General features: G+C 66.7%; 2 protein-coding genes and 1 non-coding gene across 7 annotated transcripts; 1 reads left to right on the top strand and 2 right to left on the bottom strand.

The window, feature by feature from the left end:
• Positions 1-186: 186 nt before the first annotated feature.
• Positions 187-6,689, bottom strand: RBM23 (RNA binding motif protein 23). 3 transcript variants are annotated; one of them, XM_048820689.2, is made up of 16 exons: positions 6,544-6,689; positions 5,402-5,509; positions 5,232-5,312; positions 5,019-5,066; positions 4,895-4,944; positions 4,649-4,693; positions 4,268-4,423; positions 3,888-3,941; positions 3,456-3,573; positions 2,787-2,939; positions 2,213-2,350; positions 1,987-2,052; positions 1,463-1,655; positions 1,096-1,194; positions 708-792; positions 187-497 (listed from the first exon to the last, which is right to left on the bottom strand). In XM_048820689.2, exons 2-16 carry the CDS (start codon positions 5,435-5,437, stop codon positions 494-496), a joined length of 1,326 nt encoding a protein of 441 aa, XP_048676646.1. In that variant the 5' UTR covers positions 5,438-5,509; positions 6,544-6,689; the 3' UTR covers positions 187-493. The 3 variants fall into 3 exon arrangements, with proteins under 3 accessions (XP_048676646.1, XP_048676648.1, XP_048676647.1); XM_048820691.2 differs by having other exon boundaries at positions 4,649-4,690; XM_048820690.2 differs by lacking the exon at positions 187-497 and having other exon boundaries at positions 704-792.
• Positions 6,690-7,096: 407 nt separating this feature from the next.
• On the bottom strand, positions 7,097-14,975 carry PRMT5 (protein arginine methyltransferase 5). Of its 3 annotated transcripts, XM_048820688.2 has the most exons (17): positions 14,818-14,975; positions 13,891-14,009; positions 13,331-13,416; positions 13,015-13,149; positions 12,825-12,937; positions 12,555-12,604; positions 12,297-12,460; positions 11,764-11,925; positions 10,831-10,908; positions 10,474-10,532; positions 10,137-10,259; positions 9,478-9,653; positions 9,167-9,276; positions 8,892-8,985; positions 8,655-8,771; positions 7,642-7,706; positions 7,180-7,491 (listed from the first exon to the last, which is right to left on the bottom strand). In XM_048820688.2, exons 1-17 carry the CDS (start codon positions 14,940-14,942, stop codon positions 7,339-7,341), a joined length of 1,929 nt encoding a protein of 642 aa, XP_048676645.2. In that variant the 5' UTR covers positions 14,943-14,975; the 3' UTR covers positions 7,180-7,338. The 3 variants fall into 3 exon arrangements, with proteins under 3 accessions (XP_048676644.2, XP_074975074.1, XP_048676645.2); XM_048820687.2 differs by lacking the exon at positions 7,642-7,706 and having other exon boundaries at positions 7,097-7,491; XM_075118973.1 differs by lacking the exon at positions 7,642-7,706 and having other exon boundaries at positions 7,097-7,491; positions 14,915-14,941.
• Positions 14,976-15,508: 533 nt separating this feature from the next.
• Positions 15,509-15,581, top strand: TRNAR-ACG (transfer RNA arginine (anticodon ACG)). Its single transcript has one exon. It is a non-coding gene; the product is annotated as a tRNA-Arg (tRNA).
• The last annotated feature ends 651 nt before the right edge of the window (positions 15,582-16,232 follow it).

Below are 16,232 nucleotides of genomic sequence, written 5' to 3'. Positions count from 1 at the left end.
CTGCCCGTGCCCCGGGTGGGGGGGCAGGACTGGGCCAGCCAGGGGCTGTGGGTCAGGAGTGACAGGCGACATCAGCCTCCCCAGCCCCACCCCTCACTCCCGACCCGCAGCCCCCCCTGCCCTGCCGGCGCCCCTCACTCCCGACCCGCAGCCCCTGCCCCTCCCCCCTCACAAACTTTTGATGCATTTTTTGGTGGTAATTGTTTTTAATTTGTTTCCATAAAGAAAATAAAAGAAAAAGAAGAAAAAAACCCACTTGTTGGCAGGGGGGAGGGGCTGGGTAGGGCCAGGGGGCAGAGCCAGGTGCCCCCATTGAGCCCCCACTCCCCGAGATGGGCCCCTGCGAGGTCAGGGCAAAGTCCGTGGGGCGGGGGGGGTGGTTTGTTGCTCGTGCCCCCCCCCAGCCCCATTTCTGCCCCTGGAGCTCTGACTCCGCGGGAGGCCCTGGCAGCCCAGCCCCCACTCCAGCCCCAGGGTCCGTGGGGGGGGGGCGCTACCTGCAGACCGAAGAGGGGGAGTGTTAGAGGGGAAAGGACCAAGCTCCACCCCACATTCCTGAGCCCCACCTCTGCCAGCCCAGCCTCACCTCAAGCAGCCCCTCTCCGCCCCACTCCTCCCCAGCCAGCCCCACCCCACCCCATTGTCAACCTGCCAGCCCCCCACCCCAGGCCCCGCCCCTGCCCAGCCAGCCCCGCCCCCAGACTCACATGCCCGGGGAGGAGAAGAGCCCCGAGAGCTGGAGGCACTGGGACGCCAGTGTCTGCGAGGCCAGGTTCAGAGCCGGGCTCAGAGCTAGGGGGTGGAGGAGAGATGGTCAGAGGGACCCACATGGAGCCCCATTCCCCGCAAGGCAGCCTGGAGGGGACGCCAGGTGTCTGGTGCCAAGCCGAGGGGGTCTGGGAGGGTGCAGGGGAGACACAGAAACGACAGCAGCCCGAATCCTGGGGGGCTGGGCCAGGCCAGGACCCCCTCGGCGGCAGGTGGGGAGTGACGGGCCAGCAAGGAGCTGGTGCTGCCTGGGGCCGCTGAGGGGGCCCAGTCCCTGTCCATGGGGGACACGCCACCCCTCCCAGAGCCCCCCAAGCGCCGAGTTACCTGTCAGGGCGGCAGGGTTCAGGGCGCTCAGTGGGATGGCGCCGTTCAGTTGAAGGGCGGCCTGAGCCGCAGCTGCAGCCGGCAGTTGGATCCCGGAGCCTAGGGAGCAAATGGGGGGTCATCAGGGGTGCAAATGCGCCCCCCCCGCCCTCCCCCACCAGCCTGGGTCACAGCTGGATTCAGGCCACACAGGGCCACTCTCCCTCTTTGGCCAGGAATCCCCACTTGTCAGCATGGCCAGGAACCGCTCCCCCCCAGCCACTGTCTCCCCCCTGCCCAACCACAGCCCTCCCAGGCCAGGAACCGCCCCCCCCCCCAGCCACAGCCCCCCCCAGGCTAGGAAACTCCCCCAGCTGCAGGCCCCCACCTTCAGCCAGCTTGGCCAGCAGCTGCAGCCCCCCACCGGAGCCAGGCTCGGTCTCCTCAGGGCCCTCGGGGAAGGAGATGTCCGTGGTGCCGTCCAGCCGCTCGGTGACGTGCCCCAGGCGCATGGGGCGTCCGGCCAGCTCGAACCCGTTCAGCTGCTCCAGCGCCCGGCGGGCACATTCTGCCTCCGCGAACTGCAGGGGGGGGCCAGGTCAGGGGGGAGCACAGGACGGCTGGGGGAAGGTCAAGGCCAAGGGGTGGTGGTGAAGCTGGCCTGACTGCAGTGCAGAGGGTTACGGCTGGTGGGGCAGGGGCAGGGGCAGGGATGGCTTGGCTGGGGGATAGGGGAGCCAAGGCCGGCCCATCAATGGGGAGGTAGGGCCAGCCTGGCAGGGGGTCTATTGAGGGCGTACTGGGGAGGAGCCATCAGAATGGAAAAATGGGGGTCGGGTGCTTCAGGAGAGCCAGGGCTGGGATGTGTGTTGGAGCCGAGGGGGGCTGGCTGGGGGGTGGGGTCCCACTCACCGTCAGGAATCCGTAGCCCTTGGACTGGCCGGTGTCTGGGTCCCTCATCAGCACGATGCTGTCAATCTGCATGGGGGCGTGGCAAACGATACAGAGCTGGAGTGGAGTCAGACAGGGCCCCTCCCACAACCCCAGGCCCCACCCACAGCTCCGGGAACCCCCCAGCCCCTCCCCACCATGGGGATGCCCACTCCCCACAGGGGGAATCCTCGGCCGCGCCCCCCACCTTGCCGAAGGGCTCGAAGATCCCGCGCAGCATCTCCTTGGTGATGTTGCAGTGCAGGGAGCCCACATAGAGCCGCATGGGCCCCCCGCTGCCCTTCTGCAGGGCGCTGGCCATGGCCGCCAGCCGGTTCTTCTCCGCCTGCGGGGCGAGGCGTGGGGTGAGCCGGGGTCCTGATGCCCCCGCCGCTGCCCAGTCCCCTCCCCGTCCCCAGACATGGCCCAGCCGGCCCCCTCCCCCCCCCCCCCCACCCAGCTGGCTTCCGCTCCCAGGCGCCCCCCTCCTCAGCCAGGACCCCCCAGGCCCTCTGCGGCTGTCCCCCGCCCCTGAGACATCCCCCAGCCCTGCCCTGAATGGTCCTGCCCCCCATCATCCCTGGTCGTCCCCTTGCTCCTGTCATCCCCCTGCCTCCTGGACACCCTACAGTCCCCCGAGACCCCTGCGCCCTGCCATCATCCCCCCACCCCCCAGGACAGCCCTTAGTCCCCTGACACCCTTGCCCCCAGCAGCCCCCCTGGACACCCTCCACCCCCGACACTGCCCCACAGCTCCCCTCTATCATCCCCTTGTCCCCCACCTGGGAGGCCTGGACGATGATGGGAACACCCAGCAGGCGCTGCCCCGTCAGCCCGATGGCCAGCGGCACCGACTGGATCTCACAGAACTCCACGTAGGCAATGCCCTTGGAGCGCCGCGAGTTCCGGTCCGAGATGATCCGCACGTCCCGCACCTGGGGGGAGACGGCCAAGGGGCAGGGCCCAGAACAGGACGGGGTTAGAGATGGCAGGAAGGGCAGGGCCAGGCACAGGGGGGGAAGGGCCACGGAGAGGAGAAGCGGGGCCCAGCATGGGGGGGTGGGGTTGGAGATGGCAGGGGAGCGGGGCCTATGCACAGTGGGTGAGGCTTCGGGAATGAGCAGGTGGAAGAGCCAGGTTACCCTGGCCTAGGGTGTCCAGATGTCCCCTTTGCAAAGGGACAGTCCTGTTTTTTGGGACTTTTTCTTATATAGGTGCCTATTACCCCCACCCCCGTCCTGGTTCTTCACAGCTGCTGTCTGGTCACCCTACTCTGGCAAGACAGACCTCCTTCGGGCCACCAATTCTGGTTGGACGTATTCCCGGAGATTTCATCACAGACACCCCTAATTCAAGATTACTGTTTAATTCCCAAGACTCTTGGCCAATCCTGGAGGGTTGGCAACCCTCGACCTTCTGGGGGTGGGGCCGGGGCAGGGCCGGGGCAGTACCTTGCCAACAGCAGAGAAGAAGTCCTCGAGGTCGCGGGGGCGGATACGGGCGGCCAGCTGCATGCAAAACACGGTGCGAGCGTCCCGCTCCTCGGGGCTCAGGCTGCCCAGTGCCTCCCTGCCGGACAGGATGTCAGGGGTGCTGGGCCGAGGCCCTCGACTCTTCCCCCACTGCGCTCCCCCAACCAGACCCCCCAGCTCCTCTCCCGCCAGGCCCATTTGCGCCAGATCCTGCCACCCAGATCCATCAGCTCCGCTCTCCCCAGATGATCCAACCCCTGGACAGATCCCCCCAACTCTCCTCCGCCCAACCAACCAGATCCCCAGCCAGACCCCTGCCAACACCACTCCCAAAGCCCCCATCTCTGCTCCCGGCATGGGGCCCAGATCTATGCCCGGCCTCCCCCCGCTCCTGGTATGGGCGTCACTCACCGCACGGGGCTTTTCTCCCGGTACAGGGGGCTCTTACTGTGTCCAAACCGGCGCCTGGGGGCAGACACCAGGTCAGGGCCAAGCGAGTGGAGGGAAGGCAGGGGCTGGGTTCCCCAGGGGGCTGCAATGGGAAGGGGAGGGAAGGGGGTGGGGTCCCTCCAAGTAGGGATGGGCAGGGAGTGTTGTGAGGGCAGGGCCTGGCTGGGGAGCGGATTCCCTCGCCCGGGGGTAGGTCTGGCCAGGGCCTTCCTCACCAGGGCGCAGGGGTTGGCCAAGGAGGGGGGGGGTCTCGTTCACCTGGGGGTGGAGTCTCACTCTCCCAGGGGCAGGGTCTGGCTGGGAGTGGGGTGCCACTCACCCAGGGGCAGGGCCTGACTCACCCGGGGAGTGGGGGGCTGCGGTACCGCGCTCTCTCCTCGCGCCGGCGCTCCCGGCTCCGGGAACGGCTCCCCCGCCGGCGCTCCCGGCTCCGGCTCCTGTGGCGGCTCCGGCGCTCCCGGCTCCGGCTACTGCGCCGCCGCCGCTCCTGGTCCCGGCTAGAAAGACAGAGTGTCAGAGACCCCGCCGGCCAATCACACACTCCCTTGGCCTCACCCAGCCAATCAAAGCCCCCTGGCCAATCACAGCATCCCTGGGCCACTCTCAGCCAATCACAGCTCCCCTCACACACCCTCTGCGCCCCTGGCCAATCACAGCTCCCCTCACAGACACTCCCTGCCACCCCGTACCCCCAGGCAAACACACAAGCCCCCCGCCCCTACCTGTGTCTGTGCTCACGGCTCCGACTCCTCTTTTTCCTGCTGCTACTTGGGGGGTGGAGAAACAAAATTAGCATAGGACAGCCCCCTGCTCCCCCCAGTGTCGGGAGGGGACACCGTTAACGTGGGGCAGCCCCCCACGGCCCGCCCACTGCCGGGGGGAGACACTGTTAGCATGGGGCAGCCCCCGCCCCGCCCACTGCCAGGGGGAGATGCCATTACTGTGGGGCAGCCCCCCACCCCTCTCACCTGCTGCTGGCACTCTCCTTCTTCACCTCCTTGCTCTGCTCCTCCGGGGGCTGCGGGAGGAGCACAGAGAGGTGAATACAGGATGCAGCCCCCCCATCCCCTCACAGGCCCCCCCATACGTTACCTGAGCCGCAGGGGCTTCAGCTGGCGCCTTTGAGGGTCCTGCCTGGGCCTGGAGGAAACAAAGCCACGCCTCAGTGGGAGATGGGGCAGCCCGCATCAGCACCCCCGCTCCGCTCTCCCCACCAGCCACCAAGGACCCCCCTCCAGCCTCCACTGCTCCAGAGACGCTGGGGAAACTGAGGCACGCCCCTCGCAAGGGCCCCCCGCCCCTCACCTCCTCCTTCTTGTAAGGCGCCTCCAGCATGGCTTCGATGACAATGTCGAAGTCGTCGGGCGTCATGGCGTCGGCCGAGCTCTGCGGGAGAGGAGAGGGGGGATTAGTCCCAGGCCGACCCCTCGGGGCCCCATCCAGGGAGCCACAGCCGAGGGGAGCGGGGTACTCACGGGCTCCTGCAGCGGATTTGAGACCCCCGGCTCCATGGAGCGTGCCGGGGGTGCCCCACCCCCGAAGGGCAGGGCAGACTCCGGGCTTGAGCGGCTCTCAGACGAGTCCTGCGGAGAGACGGGGTGTGGTGAGCATGGGGGGGACCCCCAATCGTTCTAGCCTGCACGCTCCAAACCCCCCTACCCGATGTCAGGCTAGGGGTCCCAGATGTTCCGGACCCATGTCCCTTTGCTGCCCCACTACCAGTCTGGAGCACTTTGCAAGATACCCCTCCCCCGCCATGTATTGAGCCTGGCTCCAGAAAAGTCCCTATTCCAGAGCAGGCTGTCAGTCCCAGGCTGGGGGCTCCAAAACCAGTGAGGAGAAAGAGCCACCCACAAGTCACCTCCTTCCTGGCATCCACCCTGCTCTAGCCCCCCCACCCAATTCCAAACATTCAGAGGAGACACCACCCCTAGGTCTGAGGAACACCTTGGGAGACACAGCCAGGCCTGTTCTAGAGCACCCCATCTCCAGCATGCCGCCCCGAGAGCGTCACGGCTCTAAATCCTGGGCCAGAGTCTGCTCTAGATCCCCAGGGAGCCAGGCCTGCTCTCGACCCTTCCCAATTCCAGACCGGTTCTACAGACCCAGGACCCGGGATGCTGATGCGCGCAGGGCACCCCCTTCATCTGGCCAAGGGCCTAGCAAGACCCCAAGTCCCAACCTGCTTGAAGGAACCTCTGCTCTAGAACCCCTCCACTCTAGAACCCCCTTCTAGGCCCCGCCTCCACATTCTAGACTTTGATGCCACCCCTCCCGACTGTTCTATCCCTGCAGCAAGCCCCGCCCCCCGCGTTCTATGCCCCTTGCAAGCCCCACCCCGCCCCGTAGCCCCGCCCCCAAGCCCCCCGCGTTCTAAGCCCTCTTCCAAGCCCCGCCCAAACTCTTAGCCCCGCCCCTAAGCCCCCAGCGTTCTAAAGCCCCTTGCAAGCCCCGCCCAGCACCGTCCTTCGCGTTCTAAGCCTCCCACGAACCCCTCCGCCCAGCATTCTAGAACCCCGCGCTAGTGCCCACCCCCCTCACGGGACACTGACGTTATCACCTTCACCCCCCGTGAGGTGCCCCCCGTGCCATGACGTCACCCTGCCCCCATTCTCACCCTCCTCCGGGGTGGCGCCGGTTCCTTGGGCTCCGGGTTTCTCCGCGGCCGGACGCGGCGCTAAGATGGCGGAGGCCGCGGCTGCCTCCAGAACCTTCCCCTCCCCCAGAAGCTTCGCGCGCAGGCGCGAACGGGGCGGCAGCGCGACCCTGATTGGATGAGCGGAACGGCGCTGATTGGCCGGGGTCGGCAAGGGGACGCGGGTTGGAACAGCGCCGTTGCTGATTGGTCAGTTCCCAGAGAGGGCGGCGCTGATTGGCGCAGAGTTTGGAGGGGACGGGGTGTTTTTGCGTCGGCTCCAGCGACGATTGAGCGAGAGAGAGAAGGGGTCGGGCCTTTTCTCGCCGTGGCCTCGCTGTTTGGCCCGGAGCCGGGGGGCGCGCCGCTTCCCCCGCGGCCGCAGGGTGATTGGCAGGTGAGGCGGGACTTGGCGGACAGCGACCACCCTGAGTGGTTGAAGATGAGTCAGCGGATGTGGCTTGGCTCACAACAGCAACGCTGATTGGCCCAGAACGAAGAGGGGCGGTACAGCAGCGTCAGTAACCTATCCCCACTCGCACGGCTGCGCTCAGGGGGCTGGTTGCCATGACAACGGGAGGGCGCCCCTCTCCCGCCGGAGACAGACACACACAAGGGCCCAGACAGAAAGCTTTATTGAAACGCACGGACCGTGGACAGAGAGGGGAGGGAGGGCCGCGTGGGGCGGGGTCTCGGTCCAGGCCCCGCCCCCGGTGACGTCCGGGCCACTCACAGGCCGAGACGGAGGGGGCGGGGTCTCACTGACGTGGCGCCCGTTCAGAGGCCGATGGTGGAGGAGCGGCCGCTGGGGTTGTGCAGGGCGGAGCAGCCGGGCGCCGTCACCGCCCACTCGTACCACACCTTGCGCGGGGCCGCGCAGCGCCAGAAGGCCACGCGCACGCGCTCGCCCGCGCGCACCGCCAGCGGCTGCTGTGGGGAAGAGAGGGAGCGTCAGGCCGCGCCAAGCCCCGCCCCTGGCCAAGCCCCGCCCCCTCCCCGGGGACACGCCCTACGGCTTCCCCCTCCCCCGTGAGGACACTGCCCCCCCGCCGGGGAGCCCCCTGGGCGGGGGCCGCTCACCTTGATGGGGAAGAAGATGGGGAACCAGGAGAACATGCCGGGGGAGTGCGTCTCGGGCCGGATACCTGGGGGGAGGGGGCGTGAGACGGGGGCCAGGACCCCCCCGGCACCCTCTGCCCCTCCCCCCGCACGGAGCCCCCCCACCGGGGGAGCTTCCCCCCCAGATCTCCCCCCCGAGCCTCGGCAGCCTCCCCCCTCATCTGCCCCCCCACACCATCCTGGGCAACCTCCCCCCCTCCCCCCAATACCTAGGGAGCCTCCCCCCCCAGACCTGCCCCCCCCACCAGCCTGGGCAACCTGCCCCCTCCCCCCAATACCTAGGGAGCCTCCCCCCCAGACCTGCCCCCCTGCCGGCCTGGGCAACCTCCACCCCTCCCCCCAATACCTAGGGAGCCTCCCCCCCAGACCTGCCCCCCTGAGCCTCGGCAGCCTCCCCCCCAGACCTGCCCCCCCCACCAGCCTGGGCAACCTCCACCCCTCCCCCCAATACCTAGGGAGCCTCCCCCCCAGACCTGCCCCCCTGCCGGCCTGGGCAACCTCCACCCCTCCCCCCAATACCTAGGGAGCCTCCCCCCCAGACCTGCCCCCCCCACCAGCCTGGGCAACCTGCCCCCTCCCCCCAATACCTAGGGAGCCTCCCCCCCAGACCTGCCCCCCTGCGCAACCTCCACCCCTCCCCCCAATACCTAGGGAGCCTCCCCCCCAGATCTGCCCCCCTGAGCCTCGGCAGCCTCCCCCCCAGACCTGCCCCCCTGCCGGCCTGGGCAACCTCCACCCCTCCCCCCACCTGGGGAGCCTTGCCCCTCTGGATCTGCCCAACCAGGAAAATCTCCAGCCCCGCCCTCCTCAACCAGGCTTCCCCACTTCCCCTGACATCCCCCCACTGCACCCTGACCCCATCCCAGTGCCCTGGCCCTGCCCCCCACAAGCCCCCAGCTGCGCCCTGCCCCCCCTTCTGGCCCAGCAGTGCCCCGCCCCCCCCATGCTCCAGCAGCCCCCGGCCCCGCACTCACTGAGTGTGACGTCGCCGTAGAGCGTGGTCTCGAAGTAGCCGGCGAAGCCGTGCAGCACAGTGTTCACCTCCACCGCGAACTCCAGCTGCCGGTACTGGCTCTTGTCCCGGTCTGGGTCTGCCCAAAGGGGGGAGGTTAGGGGAGAACTTTCTCCTAGAAGGGTGTGGTCAGCTCAGGCCCCTCCCCTCCCCACCCCACAGGGGTGTGGTCAGCTCAGGCCCCGCCCCAGCGCCCTACCTGGGTGCGGGTGGTGGAAGGTGAAGCAGGGCTGGGGTGGTGCCAGCTGGTGGAAGTTGTGGAGCCGCACGACATAGGGCATCTCAAACTGCGCCTGGGGGAGGGTGGGGGGGGGAGAGAGACCTGGTCAGAGCGTGACCCCCAGCCCCTGCCAGACAGCACCTGGGCAACCCCTGACCGAGCTGGGGGGGTGGGGGGGGGGTTCAGACTGGCGGGGGACAGGAGGACTGGAGGCCAGGAAGGAGGCATGTGGGGGGCGTGGTTGGGGGGCTCACCTCGGGGTGCCGGTCCTTCTCCCGACAGGCGCGCACCTCGTTGTACAGCTTGGAGGAGGAGATGGGTGCCAGGAAGGACGTGTAAGTGCTGGGGATGCTCACGCCGCCCGCTGGAGAATGGGGCGGGGGGGAGAGGAGGGCGTCAGACATTGGGGCAACAAGCGCCCCACACCAAACCTGCCTCCCTGCCCAGCAACCCTCCACAACTCCCCCCCCATGCCCCACCAGCTCCTCCCCCTGCCCCCCACCAACACCTCCCACTGCTCCCCCTGCCCGACCCACAGCTCCCCCCACCCCCGGAGCCTGCTCACCCCGCAGGCAGTGCTGCGCCCCGTCCAGGCACTCGGGGGACAGCTCGTTGTCAGCAAAGGAGCCCAGCAGCTCCGACACCAGGAGATCGGCCTGCTCAGGGGCCGTCCAGTCCCGCATGTCAGACGATACCACGGTCACCTGCGAGCCCCACTCCTCGTACTGCCAGCTCTCCAGGCTGCGGGGAGTGCAGAGTTAATCCAGGGAACTGTCCGCCACTGGCTCCCCGCTCCTACCACGAGCACTCCAGATTAAACCAGGGAACTGCCCACCGCTATATCCCCCCATCCTGCTGCCAGTGCTCCAGCCTTCGGGTTGGTGTGGGGCTAACCCAGGGAACTGCCCACCACTGGATCCCCTCCTACTGCGATTGCGCCCCTTCATACTGCCAGCTCTCCAGCCTGTCAGAGTCATGGGGTTAACCTGGGGAACTGCCTGTCACTGTATGCCCCCCACTCCTACTGCCAGCTGTCCAGTCTGCAGGGAGTGAGGGTTAACCCAAGGAACTGCCAGCCCCTGGATCTCCTCCCTTCTCCTACACCAGGTCTCAGGGGGTGAGGGATGGATAAACACACAGACAATGGGCCTAGTCTCAGCAGGCTTTAACTTGGGAGGGGGAGGGGGGTTGAATATGGGGCAGGGCCAGCACGGGGGCACTCACGTCACCACAGCGTTGGGGTTCTTCTCCACGGCATAGATCTTCACCCGCCGGCCGGCCTGGCGGGACGCCCGCAGCGTGGCATTGACCAGGGGGCCCCGGCCGGCTCCCAGCACCATCACTACCCTGAGGGGCACAGAGGGAGGTCAGAGGGCAGCACAAAGGGGGTGCCAGGGGGATGGATCTCCCCATCGGGGGGGAAGGATCCGAGTGGCCTTCAGGAGCATCACCAGGTCAGGTTGTCAGGCGAGCCATGTCCCATGGGGCTGGGGCAGCACCAGGTGGGAGGGGTATAACTGAGGGGTGGGGCGTTGCCATGGAGGGGCGGGGCATCACTCACTGCACATTCGTCTCCTTCTCCTCTTCAGGCACCCGGTCCAGCAGGCACCTATAGATCGCCTGGGGGGTAGAGGAGAGGGGGTAGTCTCTGGGGAGCCCTGCAGCCCCCCCCCAACTGCCCCCCTCAGATCCTGCCCCCACACCACACTCCTCCCCCCAGGCCCCACCCCCAAATACACCCTGCCCCCATTGCCCCACCCTCCCTGAACCCTCACCCACTAGGCCTTGCTCCCATTACCCCTCGCCACAGGCCCCACCCCTTCCCACAGCCACTCCTCCTTCCCTCTGGCCCCACCCCCTTAGCTAGGTCCTGCCCACCAAAGCCCCTCCCCCTGTTCATGGCCCAGCTCCCCCACACCTGTTGGTACTGGGAGTATTTGATGGGGTCCTTCTCAAAGACCTCATAGGTCTGGGACTCCAGGTTGTCCATCAGGGGCTGCGGGAGGAGGGGAGAGCAGCGTGAGGAGGGCAGGGAGTAGGAAGAACCCCCCCCATTGCACTGCAGAGCCAGTGACATTCACTCTGAACCCTAATGATGCACGCCAAGCCCACCAAGAGAAGTGTTCACTCTGGGCCCTAATGATGAACTCTGACATGAGATGTTCACTCTGAATGCAGATGACAGATGCATCAACATTGCATAGTCACGGGGCATCCCCTCAGAACCCTAACAATGGGCACCCAATAGCCCACAGGCGTCACAATGACACTAGGTGATACTGCATGAATAAAGGTGAGTCGGCAGCCACAAGGCCCAATGACAGTGCTCTAGCAGAGTTCACCCTGAGCCCTAATGACATTGTGGTGCAATGCTGTCCTGAAATCCTGGCAAGTTATGATGTTAACTCTGAACCCTAATGATGACACAAGAATGTTGGCCCTGGATCCAAGTTATGCCACTCTGATACCTATGAGACCCAACCCCAGCACGAGGCAGCATTCATCCTGAACCCTAATGATGATGAGATAGAATACTGGCCAAGCCCTGTTAACCCTGCAGCCTAGGATGGTGGATATGACGCTAACCCAACTTGCCCTAACCCTGGACCTTAATGATGGGGGAATATGATGCTGGACCAATCCCTGTTAACTCTGAACCCTAATGATGGTGGGACAGGATGCTGGTCCAAGCTGTAACAATATTGCCGTGTTAACCCTGGGCCCTAACAATGTCAGTTGGCAATGTTAGCCGTGAACATTGAAGAAGCTATTTTGTGAGCCATGGGTCTTAGCCCCAGTGCTATGACGGCGTTCACCCTGAGCCACACCGATGACAGCCGTGGTCGCTCACCTGCAGGGGGGACTGCAGATAGTCCTCGTACCCCTTGGCGAAGAGCTCATAGGCGGAGGGTGGGGGCCGGTTCTGGCTCAGGTACTCCAGGTACTGCAGGTAAGAGCAGAACTCCTTCTCGGGGTGGTGGTGAGCGCCCCACACGATGAACTGCACCTCCAGCTGGGGGGCGGGGGCGGGGTTAGACAGCGACAATGCCCCCCCACAGCCTGACCCGCCCTGACCCCCAGCATGGGGAGACAAGCCCCTGGGATACTCCCCCCAGAGCATAGAACCTCCACAGTGAAGTGGGGATGGAAAATGGGGGTCACACCCTTCCTCCATCCCAGTGCTGGGAGCTTCCCCACAGCAGTGTCCCCAGCTAGGAGGGGGCCTGGAGAGCTTAGTGTGTAGCAGGAGATGGTGCACCTTGGGAAGGTGGGGGCGTGGCTCAGTGACTGAGACAGGATCAAGGAGGGCAGGGCTCCGGGTGGGCATGGCTTCAGAGGGTGGGGCCAGGAGATCTGGGTGGGCGGAGCCTGGGCAGGGCTCACCTTCAGCAGGCGGAAGACCAGGCGCTGGTGCATCTTGGAGAGGACGGGAAAACCCTTCTTATTGGTCAGGAAGATGCTAGTGGGCAGGATGGCCGCTTTGATTGGCTCCCCCAGCCAGCGGTCGATGACGTGATTGGAGGGCAGGTCTGGCCCCACCTCCAAGGCTGGAGGGGGCAGAAAACAGGGGTCAAGAAACCTGCCATCCCCTGCCCCAGTGCTGCGAGCTTCCCCGCAGCAGTGCCCCCACCCCACACTCACCCACTGCAATGCGCTTGTTGTAGTCACAGAGGGTCCGGAAATCGTGCCACCTGCAGAGAAATGGGGGACAGTGAATAGGGAACAAGATCCTGCCCTCCCTCGGTGCCCCCCCAGTTCCCCTTTGTGCATTGCCCCCCTCTCCCCCAGATCCCTAACCTCAGCCCCAACAGGACGCCTCCCCACATCACATGTGCTTGCCTCAGTTAAAAGCAGGCTCTGGGGCTGCGTGCTTCCCCCCAGCAGTGCCCCCAGGTCCCCTGCCCCCCTCACCATATCCATGTCTTCTCATCCCCCGAGCCGTCCTCGGGCACCGGCACCGGCTCATTCTCGATCAGGTCGTCCCGCAGATCCTCAGGGGCCAGCAGGGGGACCCGCATCCAGAACTGGGGGGGTGGGGGGTGAAATGAAGGGTTAGTCACAGCCACACCCCCTTCCCCCCTCCGCCCAGCCCTGCACTCACCATGGTGCTGTGGTGCCCGGTGTGGATGTGGGTACTCAGCACCCGGGCCAGGTTGGGGTTCTCGCCCTGCGTCAGGGGCAGCAGGAATGCAGGGAGCCCCAGGTATGCCCCAAAGTTCAGCTCCTGCAGCATTGCCTGGGGAGAGAGGAGACTGTGTACCCCCACTCACTCCCCCAGAGTAACCCCTCCCCTCACGGTCTATCCCACCCTCCCCCCACCGTGACACCTCCTCCCCACCCCACTATCACCTCTCCCCTAACCCCCAGGGCTGTTATAATCTCCCCCCCCTTCCCTGGGCTCCCAGCCCCCCACTCACCGCCTCTGAGTTCCTGCGGACTGCCTCCACCTTTGCGTCCGGGCGGATCCAGGGAGACAGCTTCCCCACAATCAGTGTGTTCCAGTCTGGGGGGGCGAGATTGGGTGAGATCCACAGCGCAGGGGGCACCCCAGCAAGGGGAGGGATAGCTCAATGGTTTGAGCATTGGTCTGCTAAACCCAGGGTTGTGAGCTCAATCCTTGAGGGGGCCGTTTAGGGATCTGGGGCAAAAATTGGGGATTGGTCCTGCTTTGACCAGGGGGTTGGACTAGGTGACCTCCTGAGGGCCCTTCCAACCCTGATATTCTAGGATTCTAGGGTGCAGGGGAATAGACATGCCACCAGGCAGCCTAATGCGGGGTCACTCTCCCTAGGCTGGGGGGCCCAGATAATGCCCGGCAGCCCAGCGGGGGGCACAGACAACGCAGGGGGGACTCCAAGGCCAGGACTGCAGTGGGATCTCAGCAGGGGGTGCTGTCCTGGGAGTATTAGGAGGCACAGCCAGCTCGGAGGGGGGGCAGATGGCACTGGGAAGTCCAGTGGGGGGCAGGGGGGCTCACCTCTCCCCGAGAGCAGCAGGTCGGAGCGGGTGTGGGGGCCAGGGCGGCCACTGGCCGGCTGATGGCTGAACTCCCGGCGGTAGCGTGGGTGGAAGACCGGCATGCACAGGAAATCGAACCTGCAGAGAGACGGAGGGCTGGGCTAGAGGACAAGGGCCTGGGAGCTTCATCCAGTGGCGGGGAGTTCCCCAGCCCAGCAGAGCCCCAGATCCCCCTGGGTGCGATCCCGCCAAGCCCCAAGCTGGTCCGAGATGGGGGAGGGGTTCCGGGGGAGGAGGCTGGCCCGGGATGGGGGAGGGGCTCCAATGGCAGGGCGGGAGGGGAAGCCGGCCCGGGATGGGGGAGGGGCTCCAGGGGCAGGGGGGGAGGGGAGGCCGGCCCGGGATGGGGGAGGGGCTCCAGTGGCAGGGCGGGAGGGGAAGCCGGCCCGGGATGGGGGAGGGGCTCCAGGGGCAGGGGGGGAGGGGAGGCCGGCCCGGGATGGGGGAGGGGCTCCAGTGGCAGGGCGGGAGGGGAAGCCGGCCCGGGATGGGGGAGGGGCTCCAGTGGCAGGGCGGGAGGGGAAGCCGGCCCGGGATGGGGGAGGGGCTCCAGGGGCAGGGGGGGAGGGGAGGCCGGCCCGGGATGGGGGAGGGGCTCCAGGGGCAGGGGGGGGAGGGGAGGCCGGCCCGGGATGGGGGAGGGGCTCCAGGGGCAGGGGGGGAGGGGAGGCCGGCCCGGGATGGGGGAGGGGCTCCAGGGGCAGGGGGGGAGGGGAGGCCGGCCCGGGATGGGGGAGGGGCTCCAGGGGCAGGGGGGGGAGGGGAGGCCAGCGCGGGGGGGTCCCCAGGCTGCGGGGGGGGTGGGAGGCCGGGCAATTCGCCGCCACATGAGCGGGGCTTGGAGGGGGCGGGGCGGTGGCCACGTGGGCGGGTCACGTGGTCTCACCCCTGCCGAGCCACGGCCCCCAGGGTCTCCGCCACCTCCGGGACGCAGCTCAGGTCCCGGCCGCTGGACACGCGGGGCCCCCCCGCCCCGCACGGACCCGGAGCCGGAGCCGCTGCCGCCGCCATCGCTGCCAGACGCGCCCCCAGCCCGGCCGGCCAATCACAGAGCCGCGTCGCGCCCTGCCGGCCAACCACAGCGCGCTTCCGGTCCAGGCGGCCAATCGGGGAGCGGAGCGGCGGGCCAAGCCGGCGAGAACCAATCGAGTCGGTGGCACGAGGACGGTTCCATTTCCCTTCATGCGCTTCGCGAGGCAAGGACTACATTTCCCTGCATGTCCAGCGCCAGGACCGAACAGCCTCTCCGCCAAGACCACATTGCCCACAATGCATTGCGGCCGTGGGGTTTATGGGGTGCTAAGGTTCTATTACCCACCGTGCATTGCGCCCATGGGAGCCCTGCACTCACTTTCCCGTCATGCTCGGCGCCTTTTCGGCGGACAGGATAGCGCCTGTCTCTCGCTTGTGGCCTACATTTCCCACCATGCCTCACTCTCCATGGAGGAAGACGGATTTCCCAGCAGGCGCCAGGTGTGCGTGTGCGTCTTTCTCCGCCGTCCCCAAGCGGCGGACTACGTCTCCCAGCAGCCCTGGCTCGGCGCTATAGGAGCGGCTGCTGCGCGCTCAGCCTGGCGGGGCCAGTGGCGCAATGGATAACGCGTCTGACTACGGATCAGAAGATTCTAGGTTCGACTCCTGGCTGGCTCGGCTCTGTTTTGTCCCCGGTCGGGCCCCTCGTCACCAGCCGCGGGCCCCGCCCACCTCGTTCCACTCAGGCTTTTCATTTAGGGCCGGGAGCCCGGACGCCTGGGTTCTGTGCCCACCCCACAGCGAGGGGGAGGGGGTTAGAGTGGGGGGGAGCCCGGACGCCTGGGTTCTGTGCCCACCTCACAGGGGGGTGGGGTGAGGTGCCAGGACTCCTGGGTTCTGTGCCCAGCCCTAGGTGGGGAGTAGGGCTATAAGAACGCTGTAACAGGTCACCCCCTGTGGCCCAGGCAGCCCTGGCTCCTGGCTGCCAACAGACCAGGGCAATTATCCAGTGATCCACCCCAAGCTTTGGGGCCAGCTGGCGCAGGGGGCTGCGTCCCTGACCAGCTTGGCCAATGGCTGTCACTGGACCTGGCCTCCAGGAACATGGCTCATTGTGTCAAACCCCTTCTACTTCTGGCCTCAGCCCAGCCCCTGGCAGTGAGTTCCACAGGTTAACTTGGCACCATGGGAAGAAATACTTGCCTAGGTTTGTTTTAAAGCTGCCGCCTCTTCCTTTCATTGGGTGACCCCTAATTCTTGTGTTATGCGAAGGAGCAAATAACAAGGCCCTCGTCACAGTCTCCGCCCCGGCCCTCTGCCGTGGCCCCA

This window comes from Caretta caretta, chromosome 13, assembly GCF_965140235.1.
Source record: "Caretta caretta isolate rCarCar2 chromosome 13, rCarCar1.hap1, whole genome shotgun sequence".
Lineage (NCBI taxonomy): Eukaryota > Metazoa > Chordata > Testudines > Cheloniidae > Caretta > Caretta caretta.
Note: the sequence above shows the minus strand (reverse complement) of the source record. Positions and strands in the feature narration are given on the sequence as shown.

Coding starts and splice junctions, on each gene's coding strand:
- RBM23 (XM_048820689.2), bottom strand. CDS start 5,437: ATGGAGCCGGGGGTCTCAAATCCGCTGCAGGAGCCC. Junction 4,694..4,894: donor AAGGAGAGTGCCAGCAGCAG/GTGAGAGGGGTG, acceptor CCACCCCCCAAG/TAGCAGCAGGAAAAAGAGGA. Junction 793..1,095: donor GAACCCTGCCGCCCTGACAG/GTAACTCGGCGC, acceptor TCCACCCCCTAG/CTCTGAGCCCGGCTCTGAAC.
- PRMT5 (XM_048820687.2), bottom strand. CDS start 14,942: ATGGCGGCGGCAGCGGCTCCGGCTCCGGGTCCGTGCGGGGCGGGGGGG. Junction 13,417..13,890: donor CCTGCTGCTCTCGGGGAGAG/GTGAGCCCCCCT, acceptor TCGCCCCCCCAG/ACTGGAACACACTGATTGTG. Junction 10,909..11,763: donor ATCTGCAGTCCCCCCTGCAG/GTGAGCGACCAC, acceptor CTCCTCCCGCAG/CCCCTGATGGACAACCTGGA.